Raw genomic sequence first — 22,356 nt, 5'->3', positions numbered from 1 at the left:
AGGGACACATCCTTTTAAGAAAATCAAATCAACAGGACCCATCATCAGATTTGGTACAGCAAATCCTATGTCCAGTTATCCTTCAAAATCAGTGCGGCATCCCAGTTAATCTGCAATGTGCAATCAGTACAAATCTTCCTGTGCCCTTTGTTTTGGCTGTAACAGGGCCTCCATGAATGGGCTGCTCACTGATTTATCAAGTCTAGTCTGTAACGTGCTACTTTTGCTTTATTTTCTACAAAATATGCTTGTTTTATGACTAGAGATCACCTTTCCATTCAGGCTCTGCTTCCTGACTTATGCTAAAGAACATGGGATCCACTAGAGGAAACATACAGAAAGAAGAAGCAAAGAAAAGTCCAAGGGTTCTTGAGGAAGGAAAGGTTAGTAGCAAGTGGAAAAAATCAGTCTTACATGAGGCAGCTGTGGCCATACATTCCACCTCTGCCACCTCAAGTTTATTTTCTTTCAGTTGCAAAAAACTTCTTTTTGTGTATCAAGGAGCAACAGAGACTGCACTCCCCGTAACAAGCAGGACAAAAGGTCCATTGTTTAATGATTTCAATTAAATTAGCAAATGGCAGAAAATTAAACAACATTCCAAGCATTTTAGTGTGTTGCGTGGGGCTACTTTCAGTGGATCTGAATGCATGAAAAAGGCCTTTCCAGCTCGAACCACTGGATGAATGCACAGGGTACTCCATAATCATAAACCCTTGTGCTTCTGGCAGCAATGGGTGAAAAATCCAAGGCAAGCTTTTACTAATGCTATTAAAATGTTAATAGCAACTGTCTGAAATGCTCAGTGTGTAAGAGCAGTTACATACTACATTTAATAATACCTAATTCTTCACTATTTTAGCGGTCTTTGACCTATTTACTGATCTTCATAGTATCAAGATACACCAGCATTTGAGAGACAAGTTTTTTTTTTACTTCCATGCTCAGCTGCAGAGCTGGAACTTTAGCATCTTCCCCTTCCCCTGTGCAATCAGAATTAGTCCAGAATGAAAAACAAGACTTCTTAACTTCAAGCTTGAGCTATGAAATCAACAGAAAATAAAACACATGGTTTGACATCTTAAATAGTTTAACGTTAAGTAGAGTCTTGCATTAGTGGGAAAGAACAATAACATCAGTGATATAATCATTACTGCATTTCTTCACTCGTCCTTTATTGGGGGGGATCTTTTCTCTTGTCAAGGAAAACATCAGCTCTGGAGGGGTTAAGAGCAGTTTAAAAAAACCACAACAGCAGGCAGGCTAGTACTGTTCTACAAAAAAAAAGTCATGTTCAGTGAATAGAACTGATTAAGAATAAATGACAAACTGCTGGTAGCTTCTCTACACTGTCCCACATGAACAGCGTTAGAATTTTAATGAGAGGTAAAATGAGTCTAAGAAGCATATACTACCCTTTTTTCTTCCCTAGGAATAACAAAGTAGGTTCTACGCATTTAGATAGCAACTTTCCTCAAAGAGATTCATTGACATGTGATCAGATAAGTGTTTTAGATGAACAGGAGACATTGCTGTAAGGTTTAACAAGGACATTCTCAGTAAGAACCAGATAGGATCTAGATCTTGTTTCCAGCGCAGCCCTGCCAGATGGCCAGATGTAACCATCCTTAAAATAAACTGCAAGATATACATCTCCCTCTTGACACCCCTATGTACAGTATTGCTGCTGCAGGCAGCAAAGCTAACAGAGGTCACTTTCATATCTGAAACAAGGTTATATCTGCAGGAAGGTTACTGAACACTAGTTAAAGCCAGTGCTTTGAAATGGAAACAGCATAGCACAGCAAAGCAAAACTCTAACAAATGCATCTGGGGTTTTTTTTGTTTGTTTGTTTTTTGTTGCTGTTATTGTTTTGCTTTAAGATAGAGAGCAACTGAGGCAGAGAATTAAACAAAGATCAATTACACTGAAACCTTTCCTCCAATGAATCCTTCTTGACCTGACGCATAGAGTAGTACATGGTAACGCATGTACGACATCTCTAGAACCCCATGCAACTGATTTCTCAAAGCCATTTAAATCTACTACTTACTCCCTCATGGCAGAGACAGAACCAAGATGTCAGTTATGTAAAACTAAGAAATACATTGGAACAAGACAGCATTATATAGCTCCAAATAGCGTTGTATCCACACAAAAGGAAAAAAAGGGGGAAAAACCTTATCTGCTTATTTCACAAGCTTGCCATATAATATCATTGTATATTATCATCTTTACCACACACTAAAATAACGACTGATTGATTTTAGACTTCAAACTGAACTGTAGAAGGAAAACCATGTCAAGAAACGAAGCCATGTTGGGAATCATAATAGAAACAAGGAGTTAAATTAACTGCATACAGACCAATGCATTCAGTTTATAAGCTAAATATACACACACACATATATATATATACAAATACATATATATATATTTCAGACAATGTATTCTTTCCCTTCATGTAGGAAAGGGGGAAATAAAAAGGCCAACAAAACCCCCTACATATAGAGATGGACAGGGAATTTCTATGCAAATTCTGTTATACTTTCCAGGGATATAAAATGGTCAAGAGAGAAAGCTTGACCCTAAAACTGCACAATCGAGGTCAGCTGCAGAGTCCACACTGAATATCTTCTTTCCATCCTTTCATGGTTAAAGCAAAGAAGTGGAAATATGTATTTACACATAATCTGCCTTCTAATTCCTACTCTTTAATTCAAGTGCAAGCATTTTATATTTGTACACAGATACCAGAAATACTCACTACAGAGGTCAGATCCCAAACTTGCAGAGCATGGAGGCAACGTGGGAAAGAAAAGCAAAGCAGAAAAAATAGAAGACAAACAGTTCTTAGAACAGAGTATCCCTTCACAAACTGTTCTTGCTTCTTCACAAATAACGCGTTGGATTTCCATTTGAACAACCAAAAGCTTGAGTGCATATGACTTTTTTTTTTTGTATTTGGTGCCCAGTGTTTATCTGATTGCCTAAGATTTCATTTTCATGGTCCAACTGCCTCTGTGCCAAGGTTTATCACTGCTGCTTTTGTGCCCATTTACTCAGGTTAACTTGGCATTTGTTTTCCCGTGCATTGAAGAGTCACGGTGAGAAGTTCTGTCACACTTTCTTTTAAAGGGCGAGATGCTGAGTGTACCTGCAATCCATCCCCTCCGAATGGAGCTGTCAGCCACCCAATTCTTTCTTATATATATTTTTTAACGATCCAACTGCTGTGCTGAAATACAAATGGTTCATACAGGTGTTAGAATTCAAGAGAAATTTCCATCAAACATTCGGAAACATTCAGAAATAAATTATCCAAGAAAGACACCAGAACATTATAAGGAAATGATGGTTCTGAGCACTCAGGACTGCTGCCCACTGAGACAGGCAAGCATTTAATTATTCCACTTAATTGCCTTGCAACTTTTTATACTTTGGTTAAGTTAATGAATACACTTAAAGAGAACCCGCAATGAACACATACTGAAGACACTGGGAAAACTGGTTTTGTAGCGTAACTCTCATAGCCCAAGGACTGCAGTGAAAGAAAAAACATGTAGCATTTCCTTATCCACAGGTATTAAATTATAGCGAATGGCAATTAAATTATTTGCATCTCTAAAGTAATTCCCACATAGAAGCTGTTCAGCTTCTCTATAATGTGAATAACAGCGTTTTATGTTTTTAATGCCTTTTTTCTGTGGGGGCATGAGGAAGAAAATAGAAGGAGGAGTAGAATAAAACTCAAGCAATTGCTCTGCACAATACACAACCCTGTTCAGTCTGTTTACAATGAAGAAGAATATCTCAAATACAAACAGCCTTATTTTAAAAAACAACAACAAACAACAGCACTCAATGAAGGTAAAAAGTATTTACTTTTTAATATGTACTTAAGTCACAGTATTTGTTTTGAGATCATTACACCAGGTGACATTTCCATTGTACTCTCAAAGTATTTTCCAAGAGCCTGTCTAAATAGCGAAGGGGCAGGCTTTAACTATGGGAAAACAAAAACTGTGCTGACAAACTGACAAAAACAAAGCTAATGATCAACATTCTTTCCACTCATTTATATTGATGGTTGTACAACCATTTATCAAAATTTAAAAGCAAACAAAATCAGACATTTCTTTGGGGTTTTTTTTGGTTGTGTTTTTTCTGTCACATCATAAACTGATGTGAGTAAAATGTAACCATAACCTAATCTGACACATTTTAGGTTTAGGTCATTTTCATGTCCTGTATCATTGTACCAAAAAAAAGTCATTAAGGAAAAACAATCATTTAATGTGATCTCTGTTAGAACAGAAAACATTACAAAAGAACATCTACTGATCAGAACATACTGAAATGAAGATGACCTGGTACACTAGTGAGATTTTTGTTAACAGCTGCATATATTTAAAGAGATCATTCAAGTTGAAACTCAAGGAGAACTTGATGTGTGAAAACAGCTGATGAAGTATTAACTGTGTCTGGTAACAGGTTACACAGCGCACACACGTGTTGGTGCTTTTTGCAGTATTTATTTGCAAGACTGTCACATTGAGATTCCTCCTTCCACAATAAATTATTTACTATGATACAGTGTACAGAACAATGGTGAAACATTTCTTGACAACTCAGACAACAGACATACTGCAGAAGTCCGCATCTCTGAAAATGAGAAATGGAGACAACAGCCTCCTTGCATCTTCATTAGCTAGATCCTTTCTCCTCTTTGGCAACAGAATCTTCCACAGGAGGAGCTTCCAAATCTTTGCTCAACTTCTCTTTCTCTTCGTTTTCATCCTCTTGAGGGTAAAGATCTGGGTATTTTTGCATGCATTCTTGCATAGCACGGAATTGGTCCACACAGTCTGATCCCTTTATTTCTTCTGTGCTATAGTGGAAACAAGAAAAGGCTGACTTGAACTGTTCCCCACAGGGACCACTAGCCATTCCACCCAGACATGGGCAGTTCCAATTGATATCTCCATTGGGCAATATCAATCCTGAACAAATAAAAGAGAGAAGTAAAGTTAAGCTCTCCCTCCAATAAATTAATTACATTCAATGAAACCTGCTAGGAAGTATTAACAATACCATAGTAGTTCTGTAGCTTCAGGAGTGCAAAACACCTTCCATTTCCTGGACTGTGTGCTTCTCTCTCTGATCTTTATGATCCATTATTGGGCACAAATGAGAATAGTTCTATATCTTTGTCTGAATTAAGCATTTTTCCACTTGCCAGACTCTGTCAGAGAGGCATGCAAGCCTTAAAATCATGTAATATAAGAACTTAATTCCTGTATTAAGATTAGAATTCTTTTGAATCAAGCTGGATGAATGCTATTTCATTGTTTTAAATGAACTCTGGAATAGTAACACAGAACCTTCGCCCAAAATTTGAGCAGGAAATCCAGAACAGAAAAACTTTCAGTTGAGGTAAGAACACACTTAAAATGAAAGTAAACTTTATCTATTCAAATCACAAGTCTGCAATGGACAGGATTACTATCTTTAATTCTCCAAATTAACCCTTCTTTCAAATGCAGCCTCAATGCCACTGATCCAGTGAGTCATAATCCATTGGTAATTGCACCTGGGAAAGAAAACCCACTTGATTACATCATAGGACACTGAGGCTAGGGTTAGCATTTATTTGCTGATCTCACACAACCTATTCTTTCTCAGCTTCTAGGATCTGTTCGTTTCACAAACGAAACCAGAAACATATGCCATTATATCAATATATGTATTTCTACTTCCTGTAATGAAGCCCCACTATTGAACTGATAAATGTTTCTTCCATGTTATATACCAAATATTCCACTAAAATTCTTACATACCAATGATCCACAGCCTAAGATGACATAAACATAGGAAGCAGGATTGAATGGAACATCACCAGTCATAAAAAACAGTTCTGTACATCTGATCATTCATTAAGCTCTTTCTTAAAAAGAATTTGGGTTTTTGCTCTACTAGTCCTTTGTAGAAAACACTTCAAGACTTAACCTCTAAAATAAAACAAGAATAAGTTTGGACAAGCACAGAAGAAGGAAGACAGCAACTGTCTTTGCTTAAGGTGCAATTCCATATGCACTTTCAGCTAACTCCCCTTTCACACCTGTAATGATAATAAAAACCCCTTTTCATGCACAAATCTCACTACTGCCTTCTTCATTTACATCTAGAAGTAATTTTATAAACTCTAATTGCAATGAAAACTGGAGATCTTTTACTTTAAATTCTTACACATATAATATACAAGACCAGAAATAAGGCCTTCAAGTTGGAACATACTTGGTGATATACTGCAATTCAAAATGCTATCTTGAACCTACCTACTTTGTCAGCCTTTTCCATTTCTTTTCTTTTACAACTTTTAGGTTGAAGTGACTCTACATATTCCTGTTTTGACTGCAGAAATCTCATAATGCATAGCACAGAATCAGAAAAAAGAACACAATACAACTTTATTTTCTCCCAAGGGAAATAGAGCACAGGTTTTCCTGAGTGGTCCAGCAACTGAAAAAAGACTTCTCAAAGTCTTCTTGACTGTTAATTCCAGATGCTAAACAAGAACATGGCAAAAATAGCAAACTAAATATTTACAGATTAAAAAGGCTCCAACAGAAAAAACAACACATCAGCACCACTGAAGACATAAGGTTCTGGCATATCTATATGATTAATCTATTCTTTTCCAGTTTTAACCATACTGTTGTACTGTACAGTAGAAAAGATCAAGAGAGACATTATGGTGGATTATGCCGCAAAACTTGAACACTGGAAGTCAAGCGTTCTATTAAAGTAGAAGCTAAATTAGAATGGTCTGTCTGTGACTTTATACACAACAAAGCCCCTTCCAATTGTTTTTTAAATGAAAACCACGAGTTGGAGCTTCTGCAGTTCAACACACTCTAGAATGTTTTGCCCATATGTCCTTCCTGCCCACAATTTTCTCCCCCATTAGATGTGGCTCATTCTGTGACGTGTGAATTGTTCTGATCTGCAGCACTGCAGCCTGACACTGTTCAAGTGAGAAGTTTTCAGGGAGCCCTTAAAACACGGCAGTAACTAACCACATGCTAAGAATAAGCTTATTACAGTATTTAAACACAGAGTTTATTGTTCTTAATCATATAGTTACACAATTTCACTGCAAGGTGTCCCTGATGTAACTAGCTTCTGGTTTTCTATTTCTTCTATAGTTTAGAAAGGTGATCTAACACGTTATAAATACAGAATCAATAATAAATTAGAACTATCACCTTCATTCTTCACCACAGCCTTTCAATACTTAGCAAAATACACATATGAGGAATGAATTAATAAGTCATTCGAACAAGTAGGAAGTGGTTCCTTTAATTTTTTACTAGCTTATTACCCAGATAAATGGCACAATACACTACACTCACAGAATCATAGAACTCATTGCATATGTACAACCAGAGAAAGAACAATTTGGGACAGGGTGTCAAAGCGAGAAAAGAGAGAAACCCCTCTTCAGAGGCATCAAAAGAATCAATTTTCAATCTTCATAGCATGTATCTGTATTATGTTAGATCTGAGACAGGCACTCTTTCATCTTAAAATCCGGTGTCAAAAATAGCTGTTTTAGTTCCAGGACCAATACACACCCACATGCTGTTGCTAGATCAACAGCTTTTGTTAATAGAATACAATACTTTTATTATCCCCAAAGAAAGACCGTGAATGATTATAAGCAGGAAGACAGGTAAAGTTGGAATGACCAGAACATGTAGGATCAACACAGCCTGCATGTATGCATTTACTTTGCTAAACAGCAAGCTACTTTGTTTAGTCATACATACACCACACAAAGTGACTTAACAGTTCAGTGAATGATAAACTCTCTAAGGCTTTGTATGCTCTCCAGATGTGAAATAAAGGCTTTCCTCCTCTATTTTGCAAGCAGTCTCCTGTTTTTCAGAGGAAACAGGAAAGCACAGAAAAGCAACTGTGAACTTAATGATGCCACCTGATCATTAGAGGCTGTTACTTTTTCACTTAACAGACCAATAATGGATTTAAAATTCATCTGATGGGAATTAAAAAAATCAGACTTTGCTAAATTTCTATACACCATACAAATATAATACTTTTGAAATTATGCCTCCTCAGACACTGCTTTCCACAAACCATTTGCATGTTTCATCTTCCACCCATGTCAAGGCAGTAACAGATACCACTTGGATTTTAGTGTCTGTAGGAATCTCTGTGAAATTTTCAACAGCTGAAACACCACTGCCACCACAAAAACAATGCTAAAGCCCAAAGCAGAGACTGTTTCCATTAAATAGGCAGTTTAGTCATGGCATCTCAGTGACACAACTTCCCTGAAAATAGGAGATTTGGAGGACAGGTATTAAACTGTAGCTTCTAAACATCTTCCTGAAATAAGATACAGGCACTTGGGAAAGACTTAGGGGAGAGCAGAGACAGGAAGAACATATTTTCTCATTGCATGTTGAAAGTTGTCAGTTTATCAACCTGTCAACCCTACCATACAGTCAAAAAGACAGTGAAGGTTATTGCAAAGCCTGAACAGCCAGTATAGCATCAGTTATTATAGAGACAAAAATATCTTCTTACTTATTTACTTACAGTACAACTGAAGCTATGTTTAATGAAATGAAGTTAAGAAAGCAAAGTTATTTCAATTACATAAATCAAAACTATATACTGCATCAGCAAACAAAGCATGCCTTTGCTACACTGCTGCTAAACTGTGCTTAAATGCTGCCCTCTGGGGGTCACAGAACCCCTTGCTTCCAGTTTCTAAGAAAATTTCAGCCTCAACTGATGTGAAAGCAATGAAATCATACAAAATGACAAGGCTAAATAGTGTATAAGGGAAATAAGAAAAAAAATCCAGATTCACAGATATTCAGCACATTTTATTAATGTGGGTAAAATGTACTTGAACCTGACAGGAAACAAGATATTTCACCCATTAGAAATAACCTAAAATATGCTTTGTGCAACCAAAATATTACCAGTCATGCAGAAATATTCTGATCTCTTAAGTCTCATAGTTCATTTGCAGGTTGGATATACTCTGTGTAAGAACTGCAATTGTTATTGAAAACTTGAAACTTGCCTCTTCTCGAGGCAAGATCCTTATAGTTGAAGGCTGTAATTTGAACTTACCTGTCATGAAATTAAAAAATCACTAGTCACTGATTATTTTGCCACTTGTACAGTACAGAGTAAATCATACATATACAATTTACATTAAATTGGATACTCAGAGGTTGCCAACTTAGGCAACTTGTGCTGCACAGAGGCAGGCAGCAAACTCCTAGTAATGACAGTGGAGGTTCAACTCACCTCAGCCACCCTGAAAATGGCACTGAAGTCATTTCAGATGGTTAAAAAAGACAATGAGAATGGCTCTAAGTATGTTAATACAAGAAAAGACAATTTTTTTTCCTTAATATTTCTGGTTGCTAATTAAAACAAGTCATGAAGAGGTGACTTTGAAAGAAAAAGAAAACACATTTGGAAAGTACATAATTTGTGCTGTCCTGATTTGGTAGTTAAGACTGAGAGGAGTCTGACTGTATGATTTACTACATAGTTTTCTCAGTTTAATGAATAAAGTGTTTATTTACTGAAACCGCTGCCCTACTAGCTCAGTCTTTAAAAATGAATTAATATAATTAGCATATGAAATACATAGTGTATCAATCTCCGCTTTCATTCTGTTCAGCTACTTACCGTGTTCTTCATAAGGGTCATCTGGATCGTCTGCGACCAGCTCAGCACTGCTTGGTGTTTCATGGTCCTCCTTAGTCACAAAGATAATTTTGTCTTTTCCTGTTGTGTAGGAGACAATAAGCAAAAGATCAGGAAAAGCTGAGAGTGAGTAAGTAATTGACAAAGTGGCCAACCAGAACACAGTAATGAGATACTCAACATGATGCCCTGATGTTAATATTGAATGAATTCTACTTCTCTTACTGAGCTTCTTCAATTACAAGCTGCTGGTTCACAGGAAAATGTGTATAAAGAGAATTGGGAAAGTATTCAAAGGGAAGGTACTGAAAGTTATAAAAGAACTGGAAATAAGGCCTAGGAGAAAATCAACCTACGCTTGAAAAGATGAGTAGTAATTTATCTAGAACAGAGAATAGAATTGAACCCACTGTCTTTGTACCACACCCATGTAACCGTAGGAAGCTATTCTCAATATTCAATAGGAACTGATAAAGTCATAACCCACTAGAGATTTACAATAAATATTTGCATATGGCACAGTTATGCAATGCAAATAGATGCCTACAGAGACTGCACTGAAGAGGGATGTGATAAGACAGGTATTTGTTTCTAAAGGAGACCAGAACCAGCATACAGGACTCACGGAAGCAGTAAAGGACTGCACACTATTTCCAAGCTGAGGCAGCATTTAACAGATGTCACAGAGAACTTGCTTTTTAACACCTCCTTCTCCCACTCCTTCCCCTCTTTAACCGAGTCAGGGATCAGCACAGCACAGTGACAGGAGCTGGGTGCAAGCAACCCAAAATGAAGTACCTTAAGCAACACTGCCACTGAATATGAAGCCACAAATCCCACATGGGTAGAAGAAACTAATTATTAAAGTCACAGCACCTTGTAGAAGAAACTAATTATTATGTTATACAGGAAGGAAGTGAGGATGAGGTGAACATAAAACAGTTTGGGAAGTCCTCTTTTAAAGCACTCATTACATAAGTAATACTCATTACCCATTTACATGTTAGAATATATAGAAACTACCAAATCCTTTCGCTCTAGAGTTCTGCTTCTCACAGCAAAGTACTGTAACAGCTGTAAATCACTGTACAGTTCACTGGATTGCAAAGTTAAAGAGCTGTTTTGAAACCATCTGAAACTACTGCTCTCTTGGGAGAACAAACTCAGCTAAAGAGGCTGGATGGAAATGGACCAAAAGTGAAAGGAAAAACTCTCCTGTGCTACAGGAAGCATTCAGTAGGATATTCATTAAGATCAGCAGCCTCCATTACAGAGTCATGTCATAGTCTATAATTATTATGTGAATTAAATACTAAAGAGCACTTTAACGGTCTAGAGCAGCCTGTGTTGAAAGGTGCTGCAAACATTAACAAGGGCAGAAAAACAGAGCGTACTTCCTGCTCTTGTGTCACTCTTGATTTAACAAAGTAGTTATGAAGGGGGAAAAAAAAAACAGGCTTGGCTGGCAACCAGGGCAAAGTTTCCCAACAACTCTGTAAGGTTGTAAAAAACTGCTTTAAGGCAGATACAGGCAGAAGAGAACATCTAACTGAAGCTTTTCTGAATGTATAACACAGCATTCACAGACTGGAATGAGCACCCCAAAGACTTCAGCTCCAAATTCAGAAAGGCCACTGCAATGACAAAGCACGTTATGAATTAGCATCTTCTTGTCCTTCAACATGACCTCTACCAGAAAACGTTCAGTAATTCCCTTTCTTTGCATTCACTCTCACAGAATCACAGAATGACCCAGGTTGGAAGGGATCTCAAGGATCATATAGTTCCAACCCCCCTGCCTAGCAGGGCCACCAAACATGCACCTTTACTAGATGAGGTTGCCCAGGGCCCTGTCCAACCTGGTCTTGAACACTAGGTGTGAAAAGCAGATAAACCTGGATTCTTTCAAAAAGGGAAACTATTGTCAGCCGTGTGGCATTCCAGCCAACTTTACAGTGCAGAACAGCTGGGATTTCATACATGAAATGAACTAGAAGTGGATGAAATATCATCACTGCTAGCATGAAGTATAACTATAACCCCATCACCACAACTATAACATGAACTATAACTGCAGCTATCATTCATTTTGTAGGATGCCATAAGGCAATGGACAGAGCTGGTAAAAATACAAGATATCATTAAAGTGAGTTAATAATAATAAGGCAAAGAGAACCAGAAGTTATCACAGTATATAATCACTATCCAGAGTGACGAGTTTATTCTTTCAAAGCAGCACTCAGGACATTCTTTGCAGCATGAAACTCCACACCAAGGGAGGAAAGATAAATCACAATCCACAAAGGGGGAAAGATAAATGCATCCCCCAGGTTAGAAATGAAACGTGTGGTGCCCCACACCCACACAACCCGCGGCCTCCCCTCCACCCTTCGAGCCGCGCCGCCCCCGCGCCTCAGGGTGACATTGTGAGGACGCAGGCACCCACCTTCTTGCCTGCAGTAGGACATGGCGGAGCCGCCCGCTGCCTTTCACACTCAGTGCGATCGCAGACCGGCTCCGCGTCCTTCCCCTTCTCCTCCTCCAACACCGCCGCAGCTCCACGCTGTGCCCGCTGACCTCCGGAAGAACACGCACTGAACTCTAACACCAGGAAGCATACGCCCTCACATCGAGGTGGGCGCGGCTGCTGCTGAGCGGTTATCGTTGGTGGATTCTCTGGTTTGTGAGGGAAAGAGGCCGAAGATGTCGAGGAATGTAAGTGATAAGCTCCTGTGGGGGATCCCAATAGCTGTCAGGTCCCGCTTGGCTCCTCCAGAGGGGCCTCGCCTCCTCCCCTCTCTACCCGCTATTGCTGCTTGGGTATTACCCACAGCACAGAGCTGTGGTGCTCCTCACACCCTGTGTTGTTGGTGTTCTAATGTGGCAATGCTCAGCATAGCAGCAGCAGTTTGTTCTGAGAGCTCTTCTAGTCCCCCAAGGTGCAGTTATGGCAGGGTGTGCTGTGGGATTGCATTGTGGTATTTATAGCTGTGCTGTAGCTAGTCTGGAATTTGGGAGTATTACTCATTTTGTCGCTGGGTGTGGATACCAAATAGGGAACATAGAGACAGGCTGAAGGATGTGTGAAGGGATGTGCTTTGCCAATGCTATAGGCATTGTTTTCCTTAGTTAAGGTCTATTTACTGGCTGTATTTCTGGTATCAAAATTGGGACAAGGCATTTAGGGGGTTGGAACTACATGATCCTTGAGGTCCCTTCCAACCCGGGTCATTCTGTGATTCTGTGATTTAATAAGTGTGGGAAGGTTCAGCTCCAATGCAAGCAGTGCAGTTTAGCAGTGGTCAAGCAGTTTAGCAAAGGTAAAGAGCTTCTTTTGAAACAGACCATCTGCTTTTATACCAATACTGCATTTCTGGTTTATCTCCATCAGTTTTCTGACACAGGAAGCAAAAAAGAACATGTCAAAATCACCAGCGAGGCCAAGCCAGGGTTCCTGGAGAGGCTCAGCGAGACTTCTGGAGGCATGCTTATAGGACTTGGGACGTTTCTTCTGTCCTTCTACCTTCTTTTTACCAATGAAGTAAGTGAAATACTATCAAGAGTTTATATACAGCTTTAAAATGGTAATGCCAAGGTGGTATTCAACTAGTTTTGTATGTATAGAGTCACAGAAATGGTCATGCTGTAGTTTTATTGCTTCATCAGTGTAAAGAAGGCAGCGTGTCTGGAGAGGCTGATGCTTGTTCTTGGGATGTAAGAATGAAATCACAGAGTCATAGATGTTCTTGCTGTGGAACGGTGTGTAATAGAAACAATGGCTGTGTATGGTGAGGAAAAAGAACCCAAACCTATGAGCTTCTGGGGAAAGAGTCTGTAGTGCTATAGAAAGAAGCCGAACAAGCCAGCCACGTTCAGTTCTTCTGTCTCTATCTTGAGATAACATAGGGAATTCATTTCTAGTGCTGTTAGGATTTTGTTATAGGAACTCATTCAGTGTTGCAAAAGTGAGGGTGTTAATTACTCTCGTTACTTTGTTTTGGTTTTAGACTTGGAGGAGAATGGTGAATTACAAGTGTGTTTTCAGATTATGCCTTGAGGATGAATATCTTGAGAAGTCCTTGGGCTCTGCAGATCACTTGTCTTCTACTATTTTCATAAGATAATGATATGCCATTGATTCTCCACAGCTTGATTTTGCTTTTCGTGACTACAGGGACGAGCTTTGAGGACAGCTAAATCTCTTGATGAGGGACTTTCTCTTGTGATCCCTCTTGACAACATTCACAGGGTATCTCAACAAAATGAGGGGAGTCTGGTGCACTTAGCAGGCGTTCTGAGCACAGCAAAGGTAAGTAAAGCTAACATCTTGGATATGGGAGAATTTCAAGTTTGGAGGGATTGGAGTGTTGAAATGCTCACAGATGCCTCACTAATTCCTACTGACTTGTGTTTTCTTTGTATTTCAAATAGCCTTTGTTTGATCCCAGCTATGGGCTGTCTGTCCAGGCTGTCAAGCTTAAGCGCAAAGTGGAAATGTACCAGTGGGTTGAATATGAAGATTCCAGGTGAGTGAAACAGGTCTTTAAAAGTTGTTTATAGGAATGTTGTATTAACAGGGTCAGTTGAAACATGTATTCTGTATTGAGCTGGTTTGTGTGTGTGCTATTTTGCTTCTTGCTTCACTCTTTTTCTTTGCAGGGAGTATGAAGAAAATGGTGAGATCAAGAAAGAGACAAAGTACTCATATAGTAAGTTGATCTGCAGAAAATCCTTTTGTTTTTATGTGTGAAACTTTGGGCTTTCCTATATATCTATCTTGATTTTCTTGAAAAAAACATCTATTTTTTTTTCCTTGGGAAAGAAAACTATATAAATAAATAAGTAAAAGTTATGTTTGCTAAGCCAGATGGCAGCATGTGGAGAGTTTTAGTGTTCACATGAGCTAATGAAAACCTTCAGCACCTTCTGATATGTGTTGTGGCATTTGGCAAATGCTTTTTTGGCAGGAGGAGAACTGGGAGGATAGTTCTAATCTACCTGATGGTGGAAAAATACTCTGAGTCATTGTATCTCTGGAGCTTATTCTCTGTGCTTCATTTATCCACAACTAAAGCCCATGTGATATAGGAGTGCAGTGATTTCTGGGTGTGATAATAAGAATACTCCAGTTCAGTGAAGCATGAGACTGTGCAGCACAGAGATAGCAAAGGAGCAAAGCTAGTGGTGGGCATGAGATATGAGGAACAGCTGTTAAAGAAAAGATCCAAAAAAAAGCTATGCTCTCAGAAATGGTGTCCAGTTGAAGTCTGTATATTACCACGTACCTATTGTCAACAAAATTAAATACTTAATTAGTGATTTGGGTAGTAGCAAAACACAGTTACTCCCACTGTTTTCCAGGCTCAGAGTCACTCTGGACATCTCTGCCCTTGTTACTGCTTCAGGTTGCACTTGATGTCTTAAGTGAGGCAGGAAGCAGTGTGGGTGTGGGTTTACAGTCTCCCTGCTACTCTTGCTTCTCATTCTTCTTCCACCCCTGCAGCCCTCCCCACAGCTACAAAAATCTTGACACATAAACCTGGTACACTAGAATATCTTTACAGTGATCCCCACTCCAGTGTTTAGCCAAACTCTCTTCCTTTCTCTCTTCTCCCTGGAGGCATAGAGCATGTATTTAGTACAGAGACTGCTCAAAAAAAGGGACTCTAGTTTTGTATGAGTTGCAAAAAAGCTACTTGTACCTATAATGAATGTGCACTGGGGGTGTGGAGAGGATGCTGTGGCCTGAATCGAGGCAGTGCTATGTGACAGTGGCATGTACAGGTATCTTTTCTGTCTTACTTGACTACACTGAAATCTGCTAGCTCTGGCAGAACTCTAAGCTTTTCCTTGCTTGCTCCCAAAGCAGGGAACTTTAATTCCAGGAGCCAGGAATTAAAGCCTGATCAGGGAAGATACTAACAGCAAACCTTCTACCATGCAATGCTGAGTTACAGTTTTATCCCTAAGGTCTTTTTTTTCTTAGTCCCTCCACTCATTGTTAATATATTAGGAGGACAGATTTAAGTATCATTATAGACTATCCCATTGTGTAGCTTGATTTAAAAAAAAATTAAAAATGAGTGTAATTTGAACTGATTCATTGATTTAGAGGTATCATCGGTAACTAAGATCTGAGTGGCAGTTGTTGCTCTCTTCTCAACCTTCATATTATTTTCCTTAGATACTGAATGGAAATCTGAAGTTGTGAACAGCAGGAATTTTGATCGAGAAATAGGACACAAAAATCCCAGGTAATTTACCACCTAGCACAGTCCCTCTGGGTTCTGTCAGTGAATCTGATTGATGATGAGAACTCAATGACAAATCTTCATGGCGTAGCAAAGTGGATGGAAACTCTTTGTCTTTTTGTAGTTGGGAGAAATTAAGTGAAATAGCGGTTCAAAGCTGCCTAATGGAGCCAGAATCCAACATTCCTGATGGAATGCTGCTTATTAGTAATGGCTCTACATCAGGCTGCTATTTTACAGCTGGACCATGTGGATTGTGTATGGGAGAACTGAATGGGTTTCTTTTTTACTTTTATTAGTCTGTTGCTAGTTCTTCTGTTAAAAATAGAGTGAGAATAGCAAGCATCCCACAAGCTTGCCATACCACTTGCATGCTGTTCTTCTAAGGCAGCGTGTATGAGCTCAGGCTTATTTATAGCAATTGCCCACATATAATCCGTTCTGTATTTCTCTCACCTACAGCATTTTAATTATGCTACAGTGTACCACTTTTAGTGCTAAGTTTTAGCTTGCTTGTCGTTCTTACAGCACATGTTTGGTTCCTAAGGATGCAGGAAACCATTTGGCAAAAAAACCCCACAAACCAACAACCCCAAACATGACTTGAATGAAGCTTAGAACTGTGCTTTATATTAAATACTGTAAAGCAGTAGTTTGATCATAATTGTGGAACTAATCAGGAGCTCTTTCTGTTCCCCAGTGCCATGGCTGTGGAGTCCTTTACTGCTGTTTCTCCTAATGTCCAGGTTGGCAGCTTTGTCCTTTCCAAAGGTAAGAATTACTCTGTACTGACTTTGCATTGTTTATTCCAGTAGAGCTGCAAACTTCACTTATTTCTGCAATGGTGATTGTTACAAGTGATAATCAGGAAGCCAGCCTGCAAAATGTCTGTTCGACACCAAACCTGAGCTTGGTTCTTTGTTCTGCTTAGGCCTTGTGGATAAGATTGATGACTTCAAGCAGCTGAGCCTGGCACACCTTGAGGATCCACATGCTGATGTTACCCGGGGAGGAGATTATTTTTACCACAGCGAGAACCCCAGGCGTCCAGAAGTAAGATGAGAAAGATAAAACCAAAGCAGCAATTACTGTTGTGTGAAAAAAGAAAGCTGGGGTATGTCCCATTTCTTTTTAAACATGTAAAAATTGGAGTGCAGAGCATCACATAGGACAGGACCATTAATAAGAGTGACTCCTTGCTGGAAGCTTCTGATCCTGCTTGCACCTTCATTTTCTGTTTTTATTTCTTTTTTGTTTGCCTTGATTTTAGATGGAACAACATTGGATGATGTGGGAGGTGGTTTCTACTTCTGCCTTACTGAGTACAAAGTTTGTTGCTAGTTAGTGCTGCCTTTCTTTGCCAAAAAATGAAATTGCAAGGATGGGTGTAGGATCTATTTGATGTTAATATGTTCCTGCAGCTAAATCAGAAAGAATATTGCAAAGAAACATCTTAGCTGTCTTGTTTTGGCTATCAACTAGGCCCAGAAAAAATGCAGCCTGGCTATCTTACATGGTATCCTCTGTCTTGCCACGAATGTTCAAGACAAGTGATGATACAAGAAGTGTTCCTATGAAGAGTTTTCTTTCCTGTGATTCTCCTTTGTAAAGAAATCTTTCTCTGATTTCCAATATTCTTCTTATTTGTAGGTGGGAGACCTTCGTGTCTCATTCTTCTATGCTGGTCTGAGTGGACATGACCCCCACTTGGGCTCACCTGATAAGGTAGATCTTCAGCTATTTGTGTTATCCGAGCTCTGTCCCCAACTCAGTAACCACTAATATTCTTTGCCTTTCTTCCAAGGTAACTGTGATTGCTCGGCAGAAAGGCGATCAACTCGTTCCATATCACACCAAGTCTGGAGATGTTCTTCAGATTCTCTACTCTGGGGATCTCTCTGTAGAGGTAAGAGATCACACCATGTCAGTAAAGGGTTGAAACTGCAGATCGTAGTGCAGAAGCAGACATGGAATAAGCTTTAATTCTCCTTCAAGCCTGTTGCAGAGGAGGAGATGTAAACTTTGGCTTTTCTCTGTGCTATATCTAGGTCAAAGCATTATAGCCTGTTTTTTCCTTCCCAGTTTCTTCATGTTTTTGTGTTGCTGCAAAAAGCTGTACTTCTACCTGTTAGCAGTATATAATTTGGCTATAGTTACTTCTGTTCTTCTTTCCCTTTTTAGAGGTAGCTACAGCTAAAGTAACTGTATTAAAAAATAAGTCAGCTTGTGTGGCTGCTGGTGACTATCATTTGCTCTAAGAACTGTTCCTGTGCCTTCTCATTTTGGCTTGATTTGATTTTTGGTAGCCTCCCACTTATACACAAACATACGCTTTTGAAAAGGTTATACACAAAAACAGTAAAAATCAGGCTTTAATTAGACAAATCATAGGAGCTATCCAGTCTTCAGCCTCTCTTAACAGAGAGTTTAGGCTTGTTTGAAATGTTTACTGCTACTCTGACTGAGAAAGAGCCTTCAGGCAGTGCATAATGCTCCAATAAATCCTGCATGCTCAGGCAATTTAGTGATTCATTGACTCCTCTTAGTAGGTTGATTTCCATTAATGATTCCTTTGTGCCCTGCTGTAGAAGTTCCAGATGTCAGGAATTTACAGGATCTGCCAACAGCAGACAAAAAGGCTTTTTTTCTTTTTTTTTCCCCAAGTTGAAAGGGAGCAGCAGTAGAAGCAGCTCTCTGCTGTGAGCTCTGAATCTTCATTAATTAGAATTTTAGTTAATTGGAAATGAGCTAAGAGTGAATAAATTATAGAGTCCTCAGCCATACAAGTTGTCAATCAGACATTTTTGTATCTTTCCTGTGTTTTCTTATTTCTTAGCCATCTGTATGTGAATTTTTTTATAGAGGAAAAGGGGCATTTTTGCAAATAGGTGCTTTTAGTGCTTTAAAAAATGTACACATACCTTTTTATCTTTGCTTTCCTACACACTGCTTGTTTTCTTTCATGCACCTTTCCTTCAGCCATCAGTGGATCTTACTGCCTGTTCTGTCTTGCTGCAAACGTAACAAAATCAGGTGTTTCCTTCATGTTACGTGTACTTACTGCAGTCTTATTTTCCACAATAAAGAGCACTGAAACTCTGTGCTTTCTGCTTGTGGTTACAGAGAGTGCCTGAGGGTGCGTGTTTTGCTGTCTTAATTTAAATAAATGCAGCTTTCCTTTTTACTGCACTTTGAAATCTTGTGTGATGTGCTTGGCTATTGATGTAAAAAAAAGGCCCTGAGGAATGAGCTGCAGTGTATCTTCTACTGTTGACTCTGACTTGCTCCTATATTGTACTGGAAAGAGATGGATCTCAAGAGAACTTATGTATCATTACATGCAGCCTGTTTCTTGCTTTCAGGAGGTGTTTCAGAAGGAGCATGAAAGTAACACCATGAAGACCTGGGCCCTCCGTGCAGCAGGCTGGCTGGCAATGTTTGTAGGCATCAGCCTAATGACCCGGATTGTTTACACTTTGGGTAGGTTGGTGACAGAAAGCTAAAATGATTTAGAAATAGGATGCTGTACAGATTATCATCGTATGTTGCTTACATGTAAAATGAATTTATTTGAAGGCCAGAAGGAGTCTGTGATGCCTCATAAGCCTTGGATAAGACTTCAGACTTAATTTTGCATGACTTCTTATCTAAAGAGATGAGGATGCTGTTGTCTTAGATGTTCAGATGTGACTTATTTATCAAATGCCTTGAGGATGCTCTCCTGAAATGCCTTTTCCATTGCCTTATAATAACTTGAGTCTGCTTCTTGGTAGCAATAGTTTGTGCATATCCCAGGCATAAGCAAGAAGTCCTTGTAAATAAATGATCAACTCTTTTATCCCTTGTTTAATTCTTTCCACAGTGGACTGGTTTCCTGTTGTTCGAGATCTGGTTAACATCGGATTGAAAGCTTTTGCCTTCTGCATGGCCAGCTCACTGTCACTTCTGACCATCTCCGTTGGCTGGCTCTTCTACCGCCCTCTCTGGGCTTTGCTGATTGGATTGCTCTCTGTAGTTCCAATTGTGGTCGCAAAATCCCGTATTCCACCAAAGAAGCATCAGTGAGAAAGAGGTACTCGGGTTCTGCACTAAGTCCCGGTTAGAAGCTTTTTATGTGCATTTCTGTTTTGGTTACATTGCTTACAGTACATTGTGCTTCAGCAGCGTGAGCCAAGATTTGGGGAGGGGTCTTGAGTGTGGCTGTTGATAAACGTATTGTCTGTGATAAAGATTACAATAGAATGCTGCTTGTAGGAATTCTGTGACACCGAGTTCAGGAAAAAAGAAAACAAAAACATTTGGGAGCATCTGTATTCATTATAAGTCAGTGTAAAAATACCATCTGTCTTTCACCTCTTACTAATTCACCCTGATCTGAAAACTGGCAAATTCTCATTGGCAGGTGGGGCGCCTTGTATATTATGGACAAAGTACCAGCTTCATCACATGGACTGATGTGGAATCCTTAGGAAATGCGTGTGTGTACCTGCCTCTGACAATCCCTCCTGCTACTTTTTCTCACTCATACAATCATGTGTACTACTTTGGCTAAACTACTTGAAAGTGAATTAAAGGAGAAGCGACTTTTGACACAATACTTCAGTAACATTTATGCTTTTGAGCTGGGGGTTTTGAAAGTAGCTTGGAATCTCAAGTTGGCCTGGTTAACAGTGCTTTGAGGCAGGGAAGATATGTCAGAAAGCAATGACTTTCCTCAACTTTTTAAAGGATCTCTGAAGCTGTTCTTGGTTAAGCACCCAAAATGCTACAGCTCTATTAAAAACACTGAATTGCCCTTATTTGAGGAGATACTCAGAGGTCACTCGCCTTTAATTTTAAAAATAAGACCTCCATGAAATTAAATAATGAACACATTTTTGCCTGATTAGATTTCATAGACGTAGTAGCTTGAATTTTGAGCTTTATATCGTGTTATAACAGCTTCCTGTAGTGCTGCAATGGCTCAAGCTTACAGGTTTTGTTTCTGTAAATAGTTCTGAGTTTAGAGGCGACCTTGTCTCTCTAGGTAGCTAGTTTGGCTTCCAGATGTGCCCTACCGATGTGTTTTTCCTTCTGTAAGTAAACATAATTTGGTACAAAAATAATGTCTTCAGTGAATGCATTTTGAAGCTGAATTATGCCTGTATTCCCCATACCAAAGGAAATTTGTTTCTATGTATCTTCATGATGCAGGAAACTAACCAGCATTAGCACATGGGAGATGAAGGTGCAATTTTCTATGGAAGTGCTTTTTGTATATTTAATAAAATACAATTTTCAGAAGGTTGGTCTGTAAGCTTCTTTTTCATTACCTTTAAGCACTGCTTATTTCACATCCAGGAACGACATCCAAGCGTGTGGAGGATTAGTTTGTAACTTTGGATGAACAAGTTTTCCACTGTTGGTGGAAGCAAATGTGCAGTTGGGTTTTGTATCACCTGTAACCTCACAGCTGTTATCTTGTCCATGTGCTTAATGATAAGGCTGATTCTAGCCTACCAGTGGTGTTTTTACTCCTCTTTGCTCTTACTACTTAAGAAATAGTAGCTTCCTTCCCTCCATAGGATCATCTGAGAAATATGGTCATTCATCTTGACTGGATTCAGGTGGTTTTTTTTTTGCTTTTTAGAGGAGGCTTCTTTTGCTTTCAGCAGTTTAGAACACTTTCATCTTACATGCTCATCTGCACACAGGAATGGTGCAAAACTGAAGAACTTAATGTTTCTGAGGGTAGGTATCCAGGTGGAGCCAAAGCTCTGTTCCATTGCATGTATACAAATATTTCTATCAAACCAACTGAAGCAGTATTTTTCTTGCCTGCTTAGCATGCTCTGTCAGAATGTGTATCTGCTTTCTGCTTTGTTCCTTTCTGCTTTGCTCTCCCTTAAATTGTATTTACTCTCATCTTTTGCATGCTTAGTTTGAGAGAGCTGGCTGAACTCATAACTTCATGCATTTAAGTCCAGTAAGTGCTGACTGAAGTTGGGAAGTGCTGACTCACTGTGATACAGCTGCTTCCAGCTCCCTTTTGAAGCAGATGAAACATTACTGATGCCAGCTGGACTTAGATCCTTGCATTCAAAGTACTCATCTTGTAACGTACCCTGTGCAGCCACTGACACAGAAGGAATTCTGCCCTCTCCAGTCCACTGCAGTTTTACCACTTTATGTGAGAGGTTTTGTTTTTGACCTTGAAGTCTTCTATACAATCGTGCCAACCCACCAAACTCAAGTGTTTTTGTTTTAGAAGTCAATGGTAAAGAAATCAAAAAGATGACCCTTAACATTAATTCTGTGGTATCTTGGGACCTGGTTTGTGATTTCTAGAAGTAACACTCTTATAGT

At 39.2% G+C, this 22,356-nt stretch overlaps 2 protein-coding genes across 6 annotated transcripts; one reads left to right on the top strand and one right to left on the bottom strand.

Annotated features, from left to right (window-relative positions):
* Positions 1–3,866: 3,866 nt before the first annotated feature.
* On the bottom strand, positions 3,867–12,331 carry CHCHD4 (coiled-coil-helix-coiled-coil-helix domain containing 4). The gene is made up of 3 exons (XM_015875265.2): positions 12,207–12,331; positions 9,743–9,841; positions 3,867–5,004 (listed from the first exon to the last, which is right to left on the bottom strand). Exons 1-3 carry the CDS (start codon positions 12,226–12,228, stop codon positions 4,709–4,711), a joined length of 417 nt encoding a protein of 138 aa, XP_015730751.1. The 5' UTR covers positions 12,229–12,331; the 3' UTR covers positions 3,867–4,708.
* A 55-nt stretch (positions 12,332–12,386) lies between these two features.
* On the top strand, positions 12,387–21,294 carry TMEM43 (transmembrane protein 43). Of its 5 annotated transcripts, none has more exons than XR_014934842.1 (13): positions 12,387–12,475; positions 13,152–13,301; positions 13,935–14,069; positions 14,192–14,286; positions 14,420–14,469; positions 15,945–16,014; positions 16,712–16,782; positions 16,943–17,125; positions 17,662–17,736; positions 17,816–17,917; positions 19,374–19,491; positions 19,874–20,083; positions 20,414–21,294. XR_014934842.1 is itself a non-coding variant. In XM_015875264.3 (13 exons), exons 1-12 carry the CDS (start codon positions 12,464–12,466, stop codon positions 20,074–20,076), a joined length of 1,203 nt encoding a protein of 400 aa, XP_015730750.1. In that variant the 5' UTR covers positions 12,387–12,463; the 3' UTR covers positions 20,077–20,083; positions 20,414–21,294. The 5 variants fall into 5 exon arrangements, 3 of the variants coding, with proteins under 3 accessions (XP_015730750.1, XP_032303147.1, XP_085373011.1); XR_014934843.1 differs by having other exon boundaries at positions 19,874–20,109; XM_015875264.3 differs by having other exon boundaries at positions 16,943–17,064.
* The last annotated feature ends 1,062 nt before the right edge of the window (positions 21,295–22,356 follow it).

This window comes from Coturnix japonica, chromosome 15 (assembly GCF_054131305.1).
Source record: "Coturnix japonica strain WE chromosome 15, WE-NBRP24, whole genome shotgun sequence".
Classification (NCBI taxonomy): Eukaryota; Metazoa; Chordata; class Aves; order Galliformes; family Phasianidae; genus Coturnix; species Coturnix japonica.
This window is presented reverse-complemented; position numbering and strand designations above follow the sequence as displayed.